Here is a 23,319-nt window from a genome sequence, read left to right on the forward strand (position 1 = left end):
TGAGATCATGCTGCCTGAATGACGCTGAGCAGATTAAGATAAGCCTCAATAATAAGACAGCTGAAGCACTTTATTATGATCAGTATGAACATAAATAAATCAAAACATCTGAGCCAAATGGTATAATTAATTATGGCTGAATCAGTTCAATGAAAAACAGTTTATAGTCAAATGTTCTGTACAACAGGGTAGACGTAAAGAAAGACAATGAAAATCAAAATCATTTTAGAATATTAAAAAGACAATACCATGACATTAAACCATTGCAGAGGAAAAGTACAAAATTAAGAGCACACAAGTCACCCTGTGGGCCCTTGACAACATGTGCTTGAATGACTCAATTTTCAGCCACATAAAAATAAATCTAAAATAAGTCCCCTACTGCCATCCACGACAATTTGACCATGGTAATTATGTACGTGGGCCTATGCATCATTTGCTTTTGACTTTACATCCTTTTACCCAAGACAACCCCTTAGGATGTGAAGGTTATAGGAAAAACATTTTTTTAAAAAAGGACAGGAGCTTAATGTGCCATATTGAAAATTAAGAGCAACCAATTTCTCTTAGAAAAATACACTTTTCATATTAAAGAGAAATACTTTGAGTCATTTTTTCCCCTCTTTCTCTCAAGAAAACAGCATTGGGTATATGAGAGTGGCTGAAGATGTGACCGATGCAGTTCAACACTTCAGAAAACAGGAAAGCGCATGGTCATGTGAGACAGTGAGGCATGGCAGAGGCAGAAAGTTCTACACTGCTCTTCATCCCTGGACCTCTGTGTCTGCTGCTCCTTCAGGGTCCTCATCATTGTAGATGTTCTCTGCCTGTAGAAAAACAAACGCAAAACGGAACCAGAGTGTCAACGACGCAGTAGCTCACACTGCTGTATCATGAGAAACTGGATGCATTTATAATTAGCCAAGTCGTTCATGAGAACAATTTGATCTTCCAAACAAAACAATCAGAATCAAAATCCAATGAAAACTCAGGGAGGAGTAGCAATTTTTGCGAATTGTGGACGGACAGACGCCGCATGATGGCAACAGCTCACCATCCTATGGCTGTGTGAGGAAATAAAGGAAAAAAAAAAGGGATTTCGCATCTTTATATGGACACTAAGATGGTAAAATTCACCGATGTAAAAGTTTAAAAGCAATGCATCATTTCTAACATCTTTGCACTGCTTAAATCCTATCAATTAATTAATTAATTAGTTTGGGCCCTCTGCCTTTATTATTTAGAAAAATCACTAAATTTTCTATTTAGATTAATTCCTCCACTCTAAACAGTCCAACAGTTCTCGCTCATCTCTACTGTAGTCACTGGCTAATTCTCATCAAGTCTCTTGATAACTGGAGAGGTGTTCACGCAAATCACACGAGTAAATGGTGAGAATGGGAGATGTGGTCGCTCGATCACCAGCGCTCAACAGGATTTCAAAATAAAAAAAAAAAGACCCTTTTCATGCCAGACCCTCCTCAAGTCACATGGAGGATAATCATCAAGGAGGAAGAGCTACCATATTGAACTGCACAGCAACATTCTTTTGCATTACTTTGAATCATATTGCACTGAATCAAATCGTGCTAAACCGCATGCATTGCAATAAGGGTGAACTGTTTTACATTAGTAATTGCTTCATATGCATCAGATCACTGGTAATGCAACGAGATGTGAAATCACACTGGCCTCAGTGATGAAGATGCACCTCCCTAATACAGGATCAAATCCGCATCACATAACATGATAGAGGCGGCACGGTGGCGTAGTGGTTAGCGCTGTCGCCTCACAGCAAGAAGGTCCGGGTTCGAGCCCTGTGGCCGGCGAGGGCCTTTCTGTGCGGAGTTTGCATGTTCTCCCCATGTCCGCGTGGGTTTCCTCCGGGTGCTCCGGTTTCCCCCACAGTCCAAAGACATGCAGGTTAGGCTAACTGGTGACTCTAAATTGACCGTAGGTGTGAATGGTTGTCTGTGTCTATGTGTCAGCCTTGTGATGACCTGGCGACTTGTCCAGGGTGTACCCCGCCTTTTGCGCGTAGTCAGCTGGGATAGGCTCCAGCTTGCCTGCGACCCTGTAGAACAGAATAAAGTGGCTAGAGATAACATGATAGAACTGTTTCAAGGGAGTTCCTTGATCATGAAGAGATTCCAGGAGGCAACAGTAATAGCTTTTGACATTTCTCCTTTACTGACATACACAAACGGAAGTGCATGGGCTCACACGCAGAATACGTAGCATGCCATGTTAAATTGTAGCATGGTTTATCCAAAACCACTGGATGACAATGTAAAAGAACAGCCAAAAGGCTTATATCTTTTCAGGGCGTTTTTCTATCATGGTTTTGGTCCACTTTTCTCTCACCGCAAATCAAGTCAAAGTTTTTCTGATTGATCACGTTTATGGTGAAACATTTATACCCTGATGGGAGTGCTGTCTTCTGGGATGGTCCCACTAGCACCCACAAAGCACATGAACAGACTGAACTGTTTGAGAAGTATGAAAATAATGTAAATCATATCTTGGGTCCTTCATAGTCACCAGATTTCAACCCAACTCAACACTTATGGATGATTTTGTACCATCATTCCACCACTAGTTAAGTATTAAATATTTGGAGGAATTGTGTTCTTTTCATTCTATACGGTTTTAGAGATTTGTACATTTTGTGCCAAGGTGCACTGAAGCTAGTTTTGTGGTCTACAAGGATACGGTTTGACCACCCCACATGACATCTCGACACATGGACATGACCCCTCAGGTAAAATAAACAGATGACACATCAGCCTGACTGTTTATTGTAACCATTTGCACCATTTCTACAATTTGGTTTACAACCGCAATTCCAAAAAAGTTGGGACAAAGTACAAATTGTAAATAAAAACGGAATGCAATAATTTACAAATCTCAAAAACTGATATTGTATTCACAATAGAACATAGGCAACATATCAAATGTCAAAAGTGAGACATTTTGAAATTTCATGCCAAATATTGGCTCATTTGAAATTTCACGACAGCAACACATCTCAAAAGTTGGGACAGGGGCAATAAGAGGCTGGAAAAGTTAAAGGTACAAAAAAGGAACAGCTGGAGGACCAAATTGCAACTCATTAGGTCAATTGGCAATAGGTCATTAACATGACTGGGTATAAAAAGAGGATCTTGGAGTGGCAGCGGCTCTCAGAAGTAAAGATGGGAAGAGGATCACCAATCCCCCTAATTCTGCACTGACAAATAGTGGAGCAATATCAGAAAAGAGTTCGACAGTGTAAAATTGCAAAGCGTTTGAACATATCATCATCTACAGTGCATAATATCATCAAAAGAGTCAGAGAATCTGGAAGAATCTCTGTGCGTAAGGGTCAAGGCCGGAAAACCATACTGGGTGCCCGTGATCTTCGGGCCCTTAGATGACACTGCATCACATACAGGCATGCTTCTGTATTGGAAATCACAAAATGGGCTCAGGAATATTTCCAGAGAACATTATCTGTGAACACAATTCACCGTTCCATCCGCCGTTGCCAGCTAAAACTCTATAGTTCAAAGAAGAAGCCGTATCTAAACATGATCCAGAAGCGCAGACGTCTTCTCTGGGCCAAGGCTCATTTAAAATGGACTGTGGCAAAGTGGAAAACTGTTCTGTGGTCAGACGAATCAAAATTTGAAGTTCTTTATGGAAATCAGGGACGCCGTGTCATTCAGACTAAAGAGGAGAAAGACGACCCGAGTTGTTATCAGCGCTCAGTTCAGAAGCCTGCATCTCTGATGGTATGGGGTTGCATTAGTGCGTGTGGCATGGGCAGCTTACACATCTGGAAAGACACCATCAATGCTGAAAGATATAGCCAGGTTCTAGAGCAACATATGCTCCCATCCAGACGACATCTCTTTCAGGGAAGACCTTGCATTTTCCAACATGACAATGCCAAACCACATACTGCATCAATTACAGCATCATGGCTGCGTAGAAGAAGGGTCCGGGTACTGAATTGGCCAGCCTGCAGTCCAGATCTTTCACCCACAGAAAACATTTGCCGCATCATAAAACGGAAGATACGACAAAAAAGACCTAAGACAGCTGAGCAACTAGAATCCTACATTAGACAAGAATGGGTTAACATTCCTATCCCTAAACTTGAGCAACTTGTCTCCTCAGTCCCCAGACGTTTACAGACTGTTGTAAAGAGAAAAGGGGATGTCTCACAGTGGTAAACATGGCCTTGTCCCAACTTTTTTGAGATGTGTTGTTGTCATGAAATTTAAAATCACCTAATTTTTCTCTTTAAATGATACACTTTCTCAGTTTAAACATTTGATATGTCATCTATGTTCTATTCTGAATAAAATATGGAATTTTGAAACTTCCACATCATTGCATTCCGTTTTTATTTACAATTTGTACTTTGTCCCAACTTTTTTGGAATCGGGGTTGTAGTTGTGAACATTAACAGCTGACACATTTACACTAATGCCGCTTTTCCACTACAAACGCGGCTGAGTTGGGCTGAGCCATGCCGTGCTGAGTCGGGCTGAGTCGAGCTGAGCGGGGCTGTTGGAGTTGCATTTCGACTACAACCGCGCTGAACCGTGCTGGCTGGAAGTGGGTGGACACATTGGGTGGAGTTAGCAAAAGTGGGTGGACGTCACGTGATGTCGTTAAGCAGCGCAAACAGTGACATCAGTGAGCTTTTAAGCAGTAGTCTCACGACCCGGATAGTAAACAATAAACATGGAGGACATGGAGTCGGGGCGGCACGGTGGTGTAGTGGTTAGCGCTGTCGCCTCACAGCAAGAAGGTCCGGGTTCGAGCCCCGTGGCCGGTGAGGGCCTTTCTGTGCGGAGTTTGCATGTTCTCCCCGTGTCCGCGTGGGTTTCCTCCGGGTGCTCCGGTTTCCCCCACAGTCCAAAGACATGCAGGTTAGGTTAACTGGTGACTCTAAATTGACCGTAGGTGTGAATGTGAGTGTGAATGGTTGTCTGTGTCTATGTGTCAGCCCTGTGATGACCTGGCGACTTGTCCAGGGTGTACCCCGCCTTTCGCCCGTAGTCAGCTGGGATAGGCTCCAGCTTGCCTGCGACCCTGTAGAAGGATAAAGCGGCTAGAGATAATGAGATGAGATGAGACATGGAGTCGTTAGTGTTGCTGGTCTTGGTGCTGTGGCTTGTCACCGACAACGCCAACAGATACTGGCAAGAGCGTATAGATGAGGCGAGGCGCATAAGGCTTCATAATTCTCGTAATTCGTAATTCTCCTTCTTCTGGGTTTACGGTGTTTACAGACCCCAGCGTGCTCACGGGGCGTGTGTGGGCATGTGAGGACACTCCTCCTCACCAATCAGTGCACAGGGGAGTGTCTGCTCACGCCCCCAGCCTCACTCGGCACGGTTTGGCTCGCTTCAGCCCTACTCCAAAACGGTGCGAGTTTTGGGGGCTAAGCAGGGCTGAAGCGAGCTGAGTCGTGCTATTTTTTGGTAGTCGAAACGCGAGCCGTGTCGGGCTGAAGCGAGCTGAAAAAGGGTAGTGGAAAAGGGCCATAACTTTCAGACAAGGTTAATATGCAGACCATATTTACCCACCATCTGCCAGACTTGCATGATGTTGTCCTCAGACACAGAGCAGATCACCCATGGCTCATTGGGGTTCCAGGAGAAGTCTGAGATCTTTGCTGTGTGCCCACCATGGATGAACTGACAGAAAAGAGAAAAAAAAAAAAAAAAAAATTATGAACATCTAAATAACTAAGTCAATGTGATGCAATTTACAGCCTCCTCACCAGTAATTCAGGAGGCCCATCTTCTGCATCTTCTGGTGACTGCTCCTCACCAATTTTACTGCACAAAAATAAAAAGGAGCAGCATGATAGTGTGATGAATTACAGCAAACAGTTTTGTTCTTTGAGGAATCACAAATGGAGTGAGAGTAAATGAGGAAACCCACCTGAGGTCCCAGACATTGAGACGTCTGTCTGTTCCGCTGGAGGCCAGGATGGTCTCGTTATGAGGCGACCACTGAACCTGTAAACACATTAAGAGGTCAGGGAAATTTGCACTCAAGCTCAAAGCAGCTGCTACAAGTGAATTTTAAAGCCATTTCCAATACCTGGAATATTTCGTCTTTGTGCGACTCGAAGGAATGCAGCTTCAGCTTAAGGTTTCTGAGGTCCCACAAGGCAACAGTCTATAAAAGAAAGACTTAAAGTTTATGGTGGGATCAAAAGAGGACCTTCTATTTAAGAACATCATCCATGAAGGACAAAATAAACAGTCTTTATAGAAGGATAAGAGAAAGGCTCCTCCATTATTGTTCCTACCTTGTCAGCAGATCCAGTAGCCAAGATGAACTCACTGTAAGGATTGAATGACAGGCAATTGACCTCTGCAGTGTGTGCATCCACTGCATGACTGGGCTTGGATGTGTTATTGGAACGTGTATCCCAACTGAGACAGAAAATGTGGACAGATTTAGATTCTCATAACTAGGGCTAGGCGATATGGGGAAAAGTCATATCACGATTTTTTTTTTTTTAAATATCAGGCGATATCGATATACATCACAATATAAAACAAATCACTATTTTGTGAATTTTAAATGCTCCCTGTTACACTTAATTGAGATTTGAAGATATCAGTAGGTTAATTTTTAATTAAATATTTATTTTCTGTCAAAAGTTGAACACGACATGTAACACTATACAACTGTTTTTGATAAATACAGAACAGGTATTTTAAATTAAAATCCTATACCTGACCGGTCAACTCCAAATAAATAAAAAATTCTAAAACTTAAAATCTTTCAAGTTTAGCAGGAGAACATAAACAAAACAGACATTATTTTGTCAAAGTCAAATGTCTCGACTCTCTCTCTCTACACATACATCTGTGGGAGTGTGGACTGGGAGAAATGTTTACGCCCAGGCAGTTTGTAACGAGGGTCCATAACTTAGCATCCACTTGAACCCCTTATTTTCCCACTGTGTTTATTGGTAGCATGTCTTTTGCAATACAAGAAGCTACTGCATTTGAAATATCACGGTGTCTCTTAGATTTTTTTTGTCATACGGCATGGCGCTGGATAAAGCAGACTCTATGGTCTTCTGTTGCTGCTGCACAGGCGTTGTTATTGGGGGAACATTAGCACTTGTTCCGGGCTGTTTGTAAAAGTTTGCATTCTCCGTGCTCAAACGGGTGGTGCTGCTTCAGGTGATGAAAAAGTGGTATTCCCTGTCTTTGTCGGAACATGTGCTCGAAATAATTTGCAGTGCACACTACTTTCGTGTCGGACTTCAAAAAAAACAAAATACCTCCACACCACTGAACTTTTCGGGCCCTTCTTATCAACAATGTCATCCCTTATGCCTTGGGCTGTGTCTTCTGTCGTTTCTTCCGAGGGAGCACTCATTTTCTTTGTTCATACGGCTGCAGCTGCACAAACACGCCACGACTAGCTGCTGGCATGGGTCTATTCCAGCCACGCGATTCGTTCAGTGCGGCGCAACTCATCATTGGCTATTCACAGACATGCCAACCCTGTATGATAGCAAACTGTAATGGTTGTTTTGAGATATTTGTCCATGTCTGCCAACGGCAGACATAATGCACGCAGAGCGTGCATGGGGAGGTTCCGGGGGGGGTGCGCCTTATTTTTATTTATATATTTATTTTATATATATATATATATATATATATATATATATATATATATATATATATATATATATATATATATATATATGTATATATGTATGTATGTATGTATGTATAGAGATCTTGCAGTCACGTGACCGGAAAGTACACAACCCCCATCTTGTCGGTCAAAAACACCGCTGAATACTGCTGCACTCGTGTACAGAATGGATCAATTTCAACCGACGGACTACACGGCTCATTTTTCTAATGAACAGATAACTAGATATATGTCTAAAATAAACGATCTACAGATTTGTGACCCTTATGGCTTTCCGGATGGAGTTTTCATGACCGGATTTTGAACTGCCAGCGGAATACCCGGACGTGTATTATTACCTCATCAACTTCCCTCGCTGTTCAGTGGTGAAGCACTGCGTGCTTATAAATCTCTGGACAGTTATCTTTACAGAAATTCAGGATGTGTCAGCGACTCAGATGTGGCATCTTGTAAACAAGAAAATAATCCTCATTGGATGGGTAAGTCACTTAAGTCTTGAGTATAGCACTGACCAGCCGATTATAGAATAGAATAAGGTAATTCCAAATCGTCCGTCTTATTTACATGGATCTGACGTTGGAGAGGTAGAGGCTTGGCAGTGGAGGTTTGAGTAGCTGTTTTCTGAGCTTAGTCAACAGGCCGGCTCTGCCTGTAGCCTCGCTTTTGCTTCTGCTCCCGGCGCCGCCTCCTTCGCTTTGCTTCCAATAACAATCTACGGAGACCCCGGAATGTGTTTTTTTTTCTCATCCGGAATGTTGTGCATGCGATGGAAATCGCTACAAACCGTCATTTTCTGCTGGAAACCAATGTCCAGTAAGTCCATACGGTTGTAGTGGATATCGAAGTCCGGTACAGACGAACAACACGCAAAAATACACACAAAAACCGTGCACAGGTAGGGAGAGCTTGTAGCCGCAGCCGTTGTAGTAGAATTGAATTGTATATAGTAGGGTTTTCCAGAAGAAAAGGTAGAAGTAAAAGCAGAAGTAGAACCAGAAGTAGAAGGCGGAATATGGCGTTTGACCGACACGATGGCGTCTGTCACAATCTGGATCGGCTGTGACGTCACATGCAAGTGCTCCATAGAGAGAGAGTTTTGATTAATTTTCAACAATTTACACAAGAAAAAAAAATTAAAAACGTGATTTTATCAACGTTTCTTTAATATTCATACATCTTGTAAGTTGTAGGCAAATACTAAGAATTTTGCTAAAGCAACGAAAATACGAGTCGCTAACAACTGCTTTACTATTCCATAACTTGATCACATAACAGACTAGAGATCTACAGACTTACCTTCGAAGCGATTTTGGAGTCGGGAAACACGGCTTTAAAGAGAGGCCCACTGTGATCAGCTGCGGCGATTGGCAGGTTGTGTTCCACGAGAAAATTTGTGAATAAAACTTCAGCTTTTGTCACGCTGTCAATCGAGGATCGATCAACGAACATCGAGGTGATCGTCTGGTTCGCACTTCCAGATTTAGCCAAAGTTTGATGCGAGACAGAACTCACGTGTTGTCTGACATCGTTAACACCGGAATATGCTACAGAGAAATGGACATTCGGTGCACAACGCATGACTCGCGGATTTTCCTGATTTTGTGATAACTGGATACAAGGTACTGTATTCCTCTTTAAATTTTTGGTACACGGTCTTAGTTTTGCCGATCGTTTTTCTTGCTTTTTTCGGCGGCGGGTCAGACGGATCGGTTGAACTGTCAGCCATTTTTTGCTTCTTCTAAAGTACAAAATATGCGCGGGGCTCTTATTGGTCGAAATTTGATAAAATTGCTGAGGTTAACCAATCAGAGACCGTCAGGGGCAGATCTAGAAAAATATTTATGGGGTGGCAAGAGGGGGGCAGGAATTTGAGGGGTGGCAACGTATTACAGACGTATATATACTGAATTTAACCACAGTTATCACAGTTTGATGACAAATAGTATGTACACACTACAAAAGGGCACGGGCTGCCATTTACAAACTCATACAGACAAACTTAATCGCATGCTTTTATTGTTCACGAAGAACACACATTCTCAGATGAGGTCTATACCGTTTCTGGACAGTTTTATACTGTATATGCAAAAGAACAGACACTAAAAAACAATAACACTACTTCAAGTTCAACATGATTTAAACCATTTACACCAGTGTCACATTTTATAGTTTTTTTTTTCTCACGCTTTGTAAAGGCTCACCAGTGAGCATAACATGAACTTGTCATGCCTACAACAGCTGAATGCGGCGATTTCCATGTTGCTCAGCAAAATGCTTCACAAATTTATCAAGATCTAATGCTTTTGTGCGCTTTGATTCAATGCTGAGTACAGCCAAACTTGATAGTCTCTTTTCTGTCACAGTCGACCGCAAATAAGTCTTTATTAGCCTGAGAGATGAAAAGCTTCATTCACAGGATGCTCACAGGCAAGACAACCGCTATTTTACACAACCTGAACAACTCAAAAAAAAAAAAAAAAATCTTGGTATGGGTCCAAAAACTGAGTGAACTCCATGAGAGTGGTAGGACTCTCCTGTTCCCCCTTTTTTCTGTCTAGTACTCTCCTCGTCTGATGTAACTCATGTTTAAGATCCTCAATATTTGAATCATAAGCTTCAGCCAATAGCAACGTTTTCCTTGACAGACGTTGAATCAATATTAACTTTTGTGGCCGACTTTACACAAAACTAATGTCAGACCTAGCTAACATTAGGCCAAAAAAAATTTTATATATATATATATATATATATATTTCAGGTAACATGAAATACTAAAATAAAGGTTGGTAGGTAGGAAAAAGGGGGTTTTTTTTCTTAATTTTTTTATTTTGTTCGAAAAAATTAACAAACATTTTACAAAATAGTATTTTGGCACAGAATCCGTTATACCACACATCATAATAAAATAGTGTTTTAAATCTTTAAACGAATAAAAAAAATAAAATAAATATCGCAAGAGTTCGAGTTATGATCTACGGAAGCGTACTGCTGCCACACTCCAAAAAAAAAAAAAAAAAAAAAAAAAAAAGAGGCTTAGAATCAAGTAATTACGTGAAAAGATATTGTTAACAAAGTTATCACGTTTTTACAATATATTTATCATGTAATAACATATCACGTAATTTCATGATACGAAATTATCACGTTATTTCATGATATTTTCATGTAATAACGTGAAAACACCTTATCAAGAAATAACGTGAAAACAACATCCTAGGCTAGGCTACTTCCATTAAAAGCAGACGGCCTAGTCTAGCCTACTGTAGAACTTGGGTCGAGCAAAAACATGGCTGAATCCTGAATGACTCCTATTTGTATAAAGAGGGGACTACATAGGCAGCAAAATGTAGTGTTTTTCCCTGCCATGGAAGTGCACTTGCATACTGAAGAGGAAGCAATTTGCATTACAGCCTTGAATGAGGATTCAAAATGGCGCCTCGGCTCAGTTTTCCCTTCCTCCTTCAGTATACAAGTGCGCTTCCATGTTTATGCAGGAGGGCTGATAGAAGTGGCGAAAACATTTTACTTTTTATCGTTTCTTTCACAACTTGAATGCGTTGAAACAAAAAATTATGACAAACTAACGCCGCTTACACTAAAATATCAAGGGAAATTTGTAATAAAAACTTTACGGTCGGCAATTTCGACGCGGAAATTCTCGGTCGGTCGGGTTACCGGAAACACTTTTTTTTGGCCTTACATGTATAGTTAGCTAAATAACATTCTCCAACCTGATTTTTATCCTCTCAAAATCAGCATCGCAACTATGCTAGCACTGTTCATTCATTATAATTTCATTTCTTGATAGATAGTTAATCAGCTTTTACCTCTGTCCTCCCGTGTCTCCTTTCCTCGCGACTCCTGGCTCCCTCGCTTCGCGCCTCTCAATTTTCCAAAACAACCAATCTCTGGCTGCATTCGCCGCAGTCGGACATTGGAAATTCGCGCACATAAATGTCAAAATTGGCCGTAATTTTTCTTTGAATTTGTCGCTGCCAACTGGGGTGGCAAGGCTTTCTTTTAGGGTGGCATTTGCCACCCTATGCCACCCCGGTAGAGCTGCCCATGGAGACCGTGTTTCTAAAGCATTGGCTGACATTCAAGTAATAGCGCCCTCTGCCGGGAGACTGGGAAATCACAAGTGTGGGAATTCTGGCGGCAAATTTGAAAATATCAATTATGAGCAAAAACCATAATAATCGACTTCAAAGTCGTAATAGCGTAATTGGACCACCGAAACCGTAATGATTACAGGCAAGCCGTAATGGTTGGCATGTCTATATTCGTATTGTCCGTCAAAAGATGGACGAATGTAATCTATCGAAAAGTATATCGACCATGTTTCATATATCTATTGAGGAAAAGTTATTCCTCAATAGCTATTATCGTTTTATCCCCCAGCCCTATTCATTACTAGTCTGGTTAACACCAGACCATATCACAAGTGAAATATGGTCTGGAATCCGCCTATTGAATTTCTCGTAGGGGAGGTGTGGTTTACGATTGTCAACGGCCGTTTATTGGACATTGTGAATGTCTATCATTTGGCGTATACGTAGCCCATGGCCAATCATGGCAGTTGTACCCGGTGACGTAGTTAGAGCGACGAAGAGGCGAAGAAGAGAAGGAAAGAGAAAGAGAAGGCAAAACAAAACAAAAATAGGAAAACAATGGCACCGAACGATTACTGCCGTTTGTGCAAGACAAATGAGAGAAGCTGGACCCTCCGTATTTGGACATCCGTAAACAGTCCCAAATAAACTACAAGCTTCCGTTTGTCGAGTAGTACGCGTCACCGTCTTTCCACCCCTCCCCACTCTCTGATTGGCTCCCTAACTCAGGTGAGCCTTTAGACCATAGTTTCCATGCTGTCTTTTCAGATCGGAACGATTGTGCAAAGCAGCATGAGATTTCCCAGGCTAATTCATAACTATTGTATTTAAAAAAAATAATAAATAAATAAAAAGGGCTTTTATAAAAGTAGTGCTTTATCAAGACCTCTATTTATAGCTGGGCGTTTCATCCATCCAGGAAGATTTTAAATCAAAAACATTTACACTTGCAGTTAGATTTCTGACAGAAACTCAATTTCTGTTGACATTGGCTGGTAACAAAATGCCCTTGGTTTCCAGTTGTTCCCAGTAAGGACAGTTTACTTTGAACCTCTGGGATTGCATTTTCTTTTTTACTTCGATTTATGCACAAGATCATGCTTGACACATTTCAATGATGAGAAATGGACCACATGTTTAATAGCATCGTGGTTTAAGTGAGGTTTTGGTTGGCAGTGTGGCTCGGACACAGATACATTTCCATTCCGGCTTCTTAAAGTGATCGACAAGTGCAAATGAAGCTTTTAAGGGAGTCCTTGGTGCATTTATCTGTAGATATTTCTATCCAGATACATTTCTGATACTCAAGAGACTTAAAAGGCCCAGATGCCTATGGGGTCCCTGAAGAAAATTCTGTTAAGACATACTTCATCTAAGCCAACTTACATCATCAGCTTCTGGTCATCTGCGACTGATCCAAAGAGCGATTCATGCAAAAGGTGCCAGGACACATCCTCCACCACAGCTGTGTGACCAGTGAAAATGGTCTTAGCATCAACTATCTTCCCTTCTTTGGGTACTGTGCTGATGTCCCACAGACAGATCGTCTGAGAAAAAAAAAAAGAAAATCAGAGATCTATAACACAGTGATCTGACAAAACGGTATATTCAGCTGTGAGAACAGGAATGACATGTTTTACATGATCATCAGAGGCACTGAGCAGGCAGCCGCTTAGGTTGGGGTTCCAAGACAGACCATAGCCCTCTTTCTGATGTCCTCTCAATCGCAGGTCAGGAGTGCATTCTCCAGAGGGGTCTGCAGGGAACAGGCAGAGTGTAAATGCAATGACAGACTTCACATAAAGCTCCATGCTCCAACATGTTGGGTTCAAGACTCTCTGGCAGAAAAATGACATTGCAAGATGCCTGTGGAATAACAGCTCAAGCTACAGTGTTGTTCCTCCACTGCACAGGTTAATCTCCCTGCCATGAGCACGCACATTTAGACTGAATTCTAGGCAGTGCTCCAAACCACAAAATGCATACTAAATAGTAAACGACACCAATGGTGTGCGTCGTGAGTTACTATTTAGCAGTATGCAGTTTTGGATGCTGCAAATAGCCCACTAGCTCTAGACAAAATAGTGCAGTATAGTGTAGCGTTTATTTTGGTCTGCAGTTTGGGGGGGGGGGGGGGGTCGTCATGAACTAGAACACCTGGAACACTAAAATCCACAGAGTAAAGACAAAATTGGCTCATTTAAAAAAAAAAAAAAAAAAAAAAAAAAAACACACCACTCACCCAGGCTTAAAATGCACAAAATACAGAGAAACCTCACTTCACCTCCTGTTAATCACTAATTGTCTCTCGAGTTCTCTACCTCAGCAATTTCTCAACTAGTTTAGAAATACACCATCAAGTCCACAAAAACGCCAGTCTTGAAACCATTTCCCCCTTTTATATTAGTATATCAGACTTATTCACACTCTGCCCTGTTAGTTTACTGGTTGCTGGCTCCCATGTGCCATTCCATGCCCAAACTTCTTTCATGCCTAAAGGTGGGGCATGATGACGTGATCTACCTGAGCTGGTGCGTGATGTGCATGTACAAATTTCCCATTAGTTTTCTGAATTACAAACACAAGGTTGCAGGGCAACTCAGAGCAGCTCAAGATCACCATACAAAGAACATAAAATAATTTATTTAAAAAAAAAAAAAACAAAACCTTCACTGCAGATTTACCATACAACATAATAAAAATGTGACTCAAAGTTCATACATTGCTACAGCAACAGGGCTTGACATTAAGGACTGCCCGATTGCCCGGGGCAAGTGAAACATGCATTTGGGCAAGTGGGATATGTCCCTGACTTGCCCGTCCAGGCAAGTTGGAATGAGCATATATTACAATCTAGCACCACAAAAATTAGGCTTTTTGATCTTTTCAGTTCCTAAAAGCGTCCCTCACTACGTATCCGCCATTATGTCTTGACTGTTTTCTTAGTCTCGGTTTCATTTACTGCTTTACAAGTTATTTTATATACCCCTGCTGTTGGTACACATACTGTTTATAGACCTCTTGTGCATGACATCATGCATCACATGATAATTACAGCTGAGGTCAGACACCGTCTTTCATACAAGCAAGGCTTAATCTGTCTTCAATATGGTTAATTTTTGTGCTGTTTTTGCTTGTTCAAACAGAGAAATAGATAAAAGGCATTACCGTCTCCCCGTGATCAAGAAAAATGTTACCAAATTGAAGCAAATGCTTCAAGAACAATGAGGAGAGAAGTGGTTAAAGAATACAAGGAGAGGAGCTCGGCCTGAAAACTCCAGCGAAATTCACGATTATATTTAAAATGTATTTTACAAAAACAAAGTCAGAAGGGAGGATGGAAGAGTTTGCTTAAGAATCTTGTTTAATTTTTTTCTGCTCGCATTCAAGTTAGCACCTTCATGAAAGTGTTTGATTTTCTTAAAAGGTGAAGCCACTTCCTTATTCAACACAGAAAACCCAGATTAGTTTCAAACAACTCTGGCATTTAAAAAAATAAAAATCAACAAGGGGTGACATGCGCGATAAATCCTGAAAGAACAGAACAGATTAAGAGCAGAGAGAGCTGGAGCTTTATCAAAGAAACACAAAAATCCACCTCAAGGTTTATATATTTAAAAAATAAAACCATGCTGCGTCATGACAGAGCAGCTGCACTGATTCAGTTACAGGTTGCCAGGTCTGTATAAAAACACCCACAACCTACACACTAAATTTTAAACTCAAACATCATCCTGTCTGTCATGACACAGCATGTTTTTTTTTCCTCTCCCTTTTTTTTTTTTTTTAAACCTAGAGGTGGATGATAACTTTATATATTTAAAAAAAAAAAAAAGAAAAAAAAACCCAGATATATAAATATTCTCAAACAGTACTGTTCAAAGGTCTTGGCACCCTATTGTTTTCTTCATGCAAACTTTGTTACAGATTTCTATATTATCGAGTAATTAATGAACCTACTGTCAGAGTTCTACACAAACACACTGAACTTTACAACAGCTGCATGCATGTGAAATGGAAATGAGTCGACTACGGCAGGAAAATCTACTTTGGACAAAATTGTTATTGTCTGTTACAAATAAAAAGTAACCAATAACCAAATTTAATTAACTTAATCAATAACCAAACTTCAACTCAATGTGTGATCTTCATTTTATGTTGCAATTCACAACTGGTTTTCCTTAAAATAAATAAATAAAGAAAGAAATAAAGAAAAATACTCGCAAAATAGGGGGAAAGTGGAAATTTACCCTCACTTGCCCCCCAGGGCAAATGGGTTTAAAAATTAATGTCGAGCCCTGAGCAGTATGGGAGACACCTGAAAAAGCAGCCTTTTCTGCTTTCTCAGTTCAAATAGTCAGACCAAAACACGAATGGATATCAAACTATGCCACCTCTCAAACATGTGGTGACCTCACATTTGAACACATGAGAGACTTGCACAACATACAGTAAGACTACATAAAGTACATAAAATTGTACCCTAAAATAATTTTTAAAAAAATCTACAAAAATGTAAATTAGCATAAAGCTAAGAGACTCACAGGGTTTCCCATACATAGACCATTGTGTGGCGCAGCAACACACAATGGATTCCTATCACCACACAATCAGACTCGCGATTTTGGAAAAAAAAAATTTCCGCTGCGTATCGTTCCGTTCATTCATAGTGCTCTTTTTTCTCGTTCACGTGCGCGCACACCCACACACAGAGACATGTACACAGGCCTGCAGTTGCACATATACCCGGACTGCAAGTAGGCCTGTTAGGCTAATTAAAAATAACGCAGCCTTCCCGATTCACCTTCCGACCCCTTATTTTAAAAGGTAGTCTACGTCGTGCTTGTGATGAGCTTTATCATAGCCTTCTTGGCTTACAGGAAACGGACATCCCTGAGTCAGGCTATAAACCAATTTTGATGCATACAGTAGCAGCTTGACGCGAGGAACCGGCCTTATTGCATTATCCCGTTTATCCCGCTTCAGCATTCATGCAAGTTATTAATAATGGCTTGACATTCACAATAAATAAAGATTTCCTGCTAGCCTAAATAAAAATGTTATACTCGCAGGGATGCCTAGTTGATGCTATCTGAAGCATAAAATCTGAATAGTTTAAGAAACATCTTTATTAGCTTTATTGGCGAAGTAGATAAACCATCACTGCATCACTGACACACACACACACTGGCAGCTGATTCGCCCACTCCTCCTCTCCGCACATACTGCTCGAGGGCTATCAAGAGGAAAACCCAATGCTGCGTGATATTTAGCACAGAGAAGACGGTCAGCGATATCTGGAGTATACCAAAGGTTAGTATGATGTACTGTGCTCAAACACACCTGCCCAGTATGTAACTCAGAAAAGGTAGCCTTATGCTAGCTTTATGAACTGCTAGCCTTATAACGTTATCAATATTGAACATCCAGCTGTCAGCCTATAACGTTGGAAACGCAGCAAACAATGTGATAAAGATAAAATGCGGTAGTTGAGAGAGGCTACTGTAGGATGCCCATAGGCTAATAATAACTTCGTATTTATTTGACTATTATAATTTCATTGACTCTCAATGTTTGCTGCTTTAACCCAGATGAGTACTGAACCTCCAGCTTGTTTTTTGCAATTTATTCCTTGAATGTCAACTAAAGATGATTGAAAGATTGCCACCAAAAAGGCAAAAAACTAAGGTAAAAACTAAACTTTAACTTCAATTTTGGTGAGTAATTTTCATAAATTTAAAAGATGGGTTTTCCACCAACATCAAGCCCAGCAAACTAATGGCCTGCCCTGTAATGTAAAGTTGGGTCGAGGAATGAAACCAGGCAGGGTTCTGGTAAAAATTGTTTTAGTTGTCTTCTCTTAAAAAGAACTTAGAATTTAGATTGAATTGAATAATCTCAAATGCTTCTTGTAGCTTTAAAATACACTACGTTCAGACTGCAACCTGAAACGACCCATATCCGATTTGTTGTGAAATCCGATTTTTTTGTTAGGCCGTTCACATTACCAATTATATGAGACTTGTATGCGATCTCCAATATGAACGGAAAACGACCCAAAAGTGTCCCGCATGCGCAAATTGACATGTAATAAGCACATCTACGTAATACGTAAAAAAAAAAAAAAAAAAAAACAAGCGCACTCTTCAAGTTTGCAAGTAAAGCATGGAGATGAGGCGAGACCTGGCGATGTGGTTTTTGTGGCGGCGGCGGAACTCGCACAATAATCTGATTAATGTGGGCAGCAGACTAATGAGACCGAAGGTGTCAAATTACTGGAAATTTCCAGAACAATCTTATAATACAGGATGGTTTAACATCCAGGTCCCTACCAAATCCACCATTAGCTTGATCAATTCTATAAAAAAGTCTATTTAAATTCTGAAAACTGTATAAATGTTTTTGTTTTCCACCAAAGAGGCGGGATTAGCCAACGCAGAATAGCGACGTTTGTCTCTTGTTGATGACGTGTAGGTCGCATGAATGTGACCTGTCCGGTCAGACTGCAGTCGCATGTGAAAATATCAGATGTGCATCGGAATTAGGACCACATATCCAAGCGGCCTGGGTCGCATGTGAAAAAATCGGATCTGTGTCGTTTAGATTGTCAATAACAAATCGGATACAGGTCACATATGGGCAAATAAAAATCGGATATGGGTCGTTTCAGGGTGCAGTCTGAACTTGGTCATAGTCCCAGCAGGTGAGACTGAAGAAAAATACTGTGTTTGAACACCGCCCGCTGTAAACACTTTGCATACACCCCAATGACCGACTCCACCGACCGCCACGACACCACCACGCACGATTCCCTCATCGGCACAGTGGAGCACCACAAATTGCTACCTGGTCTGTGGGAAACACTGGACTCATACACAAAGCCCTAAAACATCAATTTTCATTAGCACTTCAACATACAGATTAGAAATAAACCGGTTATTCTACACAATCATCGCAGAAAAGGTGTTCATACCTGGTTTGGATGGGTGTTTGGTGTAATCAAAGACCAGCACATCACTGGTTGGAGTCTTGGTAGCAATGATGCAGGGGTTCTGAGGCATGTAGCGGGCCCGGTTCACTTCTCCTTCATGGTTAATCTTAATCTCAATCTCAATCTTGCCACTCACTGATCCAAAGCCACCAAACTCTGAAAACAGACGGGATGCTCTTAATGAGACTCAAAAATGATACACATACAAGCGTGTGTGTATCAAATACCTAGTAGGTTATCACCAAATTACATAAACACTCTTACCCCCTTTCTCACTGTCGTAATGCGAGGCATCAAACTGGGCATCATCATTCGGCAGCTGAACGCTGGCAATGACCAGGTGGTTTTGCTCATCAGAGGTGTGGGTGCCGAGGACCAGCCGGTGGACACTGTAGTCCTTCCCCTCAGGCCTGCAGAGCACACGACAAACCCTTTCTTAATTCCATAGCAGATGCAATGAATAATAAAACCTTAAAGTAATGCCACTCGGGGGGGGGGGGCTGCTGCTGCTGCTACCCTGGATTGATTATTTCTTCTTTAAGGTATGGATTTTGTCCATACCATTATACCGACATGAAACACTTTTACATGAGAAAAAGTACCACACAATCCACACAGGACATGACCTGACGGGGCGGGGGGAGAAAGAAAGAGGAGCATGAATTTCTACTGCTATATCCACACTTGTCATTCCACCAATTTCAGTGACTTTTGACTCATCATTCACTGGTCAGTAAAGAAATTCATGTAATGAAGTGTTAGAGAGAGAAAAGTTGTCAAAGCTGTACCGATGTTGATAAGAATGGCTAATGTCTGCAGATCGTTCACTATTGTCACACTAAATCTGAAGATTAAGTTTTACAGCTACTGCGAGCAAGATCATTGGCCAGCACCAGTTAAATTCTACACGTCTATTCACAAAACAAGTCTCAGGTGTGTGTACAAAGATAATCAAAGTAAACATTTAAAACTCCAGAATTTGATTACTGAAATCACTTTTCGGTTATTCATCATGCTTGATGACCAAAGGAAGTCTGAAACAAAGATAGATCTCTACGAACAGATTAATATAAACATGCACTGCCAATAATAATTCATTAAGGGATCAGGACACTTCGTCCAATGACCATTTCATCCAGTAGTTGAGACATTTCATCCAAAGCCTTTTTCATACACACTATCAATTATTTTATATGTGGTGACAATAAAAAAGGATATCTGGCAAGTGTGAGTAAAGATTTATGTAATTTTGTCTAATAAAAACGATTTCTCTCCACAAGCGGCCCCAGCCAAACGCGCCTGAAGTTGACATTCGCCAATTCCCATCACTCCTGGTTTCGTTTTCATTTTGCAATGGCGGCCCCCAACACGCACAAGGAAAGAGTTTTTGTCGAATATTTCTTGGATTTTACATGAATGCTAGGTAGGAACCCATTGTTTTGACTACACTTGCTGAGAAAGACAAGTCTGGGGTGATCTTTACTCACCATTAGATTTCACAACTCTCATTTGGCAAGTGGTTAAACTACATGCTGCAAAAATGTTTTTGCTTCGGTCAAATCCCACTGATAATTCCTCCTTTAAGTTTTTTTTTTTTCAAGACATTGCACAGTATATCTACCTCTATATTTGCACACTGTTTGTTTGCCTCTTTTTTTTTTTAAATGTTATCTTCATTTTTCACTCTACCTTTATATTTTTGCATTCCATATGCACTTTATACATATACATATATATTTCTTTTTATATTGGTAAGCGTAGTTTGGTTGGGCAGTTGCAAAATAAGAATTTCATTACCCAATAATAAACTGTGTCTGTTATTGTGTATATGACAAATAAAAAATCTTGAATCTTTTGAACAAAAAAAATACCCAAAATATAAAATAATTGATAGTGCGTATAAAAAAGGCTTTGAACGAGATGTCTTAACTACTGGACGAACTGACCTGTATCCTTCGTTAATCCAAGGAGTTTCACTGCTACACTCTGTGACAGAGCAATCACAAAGTTTGGTTTTTAATTGACATCAGAGCACACACACTGCTATTGCATGGTTGAAATATATTTAGCGGACCTTCAGTAAAGCTTTTGCTGTGTGTTAAATATTTACTGTTAAGTTTTTTGGGCAGCGATGCTCCAGATTTTGGTATTGCACTGCTCTTCTCAACTGAAAAAGCTCTACAGTATAATCTTGGGATCAGACTACACAATATTTTCATGATGGTCACCATGTCAGATTAGGCAATCATAGTGCCGTAAATTATTGCTATGTCTTGGTTGAGAAACACACAACACTACCAGTTTGTCAGTATTCACATCCTTGCATGTTGTTGAGGAGGGTCAAGAAACTGTCAATCAAGGAACGCATCACCAGAGCCAGAAAACATCAGTGACCCCTCACTATAGACCGTTCTTCCCTCTGGCCTATGAAAAGAGGTTCCGCAGCATTCGGTGCAGGACCACCAGGTTCTGGAACAGCTTTTTCCCCCCAGGTCACCAGACTGCTGAACTCCAAACCCAAACTCTAAACTTCTATTTATAACTTGAACATTCCTAATTCCACAGGTCACGTTATAATATTTTTGCTGCTGCATAATTTAATTTAATACGCTTCATATTTATTTCTGTGCTGAGCCAAATTGCAACGAAATTTCATTCGGTGTACACTTGTTGCATACTGAATGACAATAAAGGTTGTCCAAGTCGCCAACCAAGGTGGGAAGATTCTGACACGTTAGACTTTTCATCGGGGTGTTGTGGGGTGTCTCAGACACTACGTCGGCGTTCTTTGATTACGTTAGTCTACAATGTCTATTTGTCCTTCCTGACGTTCACATTCAGGCCTGATGGTAGACGTTTGTCAGCAGAGACAAAATCATGTAAAATTGGGGTGAATGTGTGTAGTCTGGGGGCAGCACGGTGGTGTAGTGGTTCGCACTGTTGCCTCACAGCAAGAAGGTCCGGGTTCGAGCCCCGTGGCCGGCGAGGGCCTTTCTGTGTGGAGTTTGTATGTTCTCCCCGTGTCCGCGTGGGTTTCCCCCACAGTCCAAAGACATGCAGGTTAGGTTAACTGGTGACTCTAAATTGACCGTAGGTGTGAATGGTTGTCCGTGTCTATGTGTCAGCCCTGTGATGACCTGGCGACTTGTCCAGGGTGTACCCCGCCTTTCGCCCGTAGTCAGCTGGGATAGGCTCCAGCTTGCCTGCGACCCTGTAGAACAGGATAAAGCGGCTAGAGATAATGAGATGAGATGTGTAGTCTGACCCCAGCATAGAGTATAATGGCTGTGTGATGAAGTACCTGGTGACATCAGGAAGCCACTGTGCAGTGAGACTTGGCCACTCGAGTGCGTGGGTCATCACCAGGTCGTAGAGGAAAGGTGTGTTTTTCTTCCATATCTTATACTCTTCGTTGATCACCCTCTCCTCAACTGCATCATCAAAAGCAGCTGCAACACAACCAACAGAAAACCAGACACTTAGTGAGCCACATGTGTTGAAACTATCAAACTTTTCAACTCAGGCACCACACACACACTCCATATCTCTCTAACAACACTCCAAAAAAAACAGACAACTTTTAGCTTTATGAATCACATTTGTAAAGACAGTGTAAACATACAGCTCCACAAGGAACTCGTTCACAAATACTCATACAGCAGTTTAGAGCCATGATTTACTTTACACCGCATCCTTATTACAAAATAAACCTAACTGAGATTAGCATGCTAATGCTAATTCATTCAAATAACTGCCGCCTACCACCGGCACCTAGCATCAACATCACCCGCACCAACCGGTCACTCATTTACACGAGTGTAACTTTAATTCCGGACGGAACTCAAAGTGTATCACACGACAGTCTTCTCCAGCACATTAAACTCTTTATAAAACGCTAAAAGCACTGAAACCGTGTTTATAACGTCGTTAGCTGTTAATATGGCGGGGCGCGCGCGGCCTGTGTTGATTCGCAAATGGCTAACAATTAGCATCATTAGCTCAGGCAGTGTCGCTGAACAAACCTCTCAGACTTTAAAACAACCTCACAGACAGCTTCCTTAAACAGCGCTTACCTTCCTTATCAGCCATGCCGAGTCAGTCAGAGGTAATTACACACCTACAGTCCGATAACCGAGCAACACGAACACACTGTCCACATTGACGAGAGCAGGAGGCTCTTTGTTTCGCGCTGCCGTGCACGTTCGCGCCAAGTGCAGCCGGAACCGCAAAACCCGTCCACCAATCCGAGAGCAGCATCTGGAACCGCAAAAATGTCCACCATTCAGAAAAGAGAAGCCGAGACACCAATAAGAAGAAACCGCAGCCGGCACAGCACGCTCTTCACCAATCAGAGAGCAGCAAGAGGGGCAGCACGCTCTCCACCAATCAGAGAGCAGCAACTGGAACGGCACACTCTCCACCAATCAGAGAGCAGCAACTGGAACGGCACACTCTCCACCAATCAGAGAGCAGCAGCCGGGAGGGCCACATTGTCCACAAAATTTAGATGAGGCAGATCCTTTTTTT

At 41.4% G+C, this 23,319-nt stretch overlaps 1 protein-coding gene across 1 annotated transcript; it reads right to left on the reverse strand.

Annotated features, from left to right (window-relative positions):
- Positions 1–49: 49 nt before the first annotated feature.
- rbbp4 (retinoblastoma binding protein 4) lies at positions 50–23,021 on the reverse strand. The gene is made up of 12 exons (XM_060942847.1): positions 22,866–23,021; positions 22,094–22,241; positions 19,057–19,202; positions 18,775–18,948; positions 13,442–13,557; positions 13,188–13,348; positions 6,317–6,443; positions 6,106–6,183; positions 5,944–6,020; positions 5,780–5,837; positions 5,583–5,693; positions 50–827 (listed from the first exon to the last, which is right to left on the reverse strand). Exons 1-12 carry the CDS (start codon positions 22,879–22,881, stop codon positions 765–767), a joined length of 1,275 nt encoding a protein of 424 aa, XP_060798830.1. The 5' UTR covers positions 22,882–23,021; the 3' UTR covers positions 50–764.
- Between the last annotated feature and the right edge of the window lie 298 nt (positions 23,022–23,319).

Source organism: Neoarius graeffei, chromosome 16 (genome assembly GCF_027579695.1).
Source record: "Neoarius graeffei isolate fNeoGra1 chromosome 16, fNeoGra1.pri, whole genome shotgun sequence".
Lineage (NCBI taxonomy): Eukaryota > Metazoa > Chordata > Actinopteri > Siluriformes > Ariidae > Neoarius > Neoarius graeffei.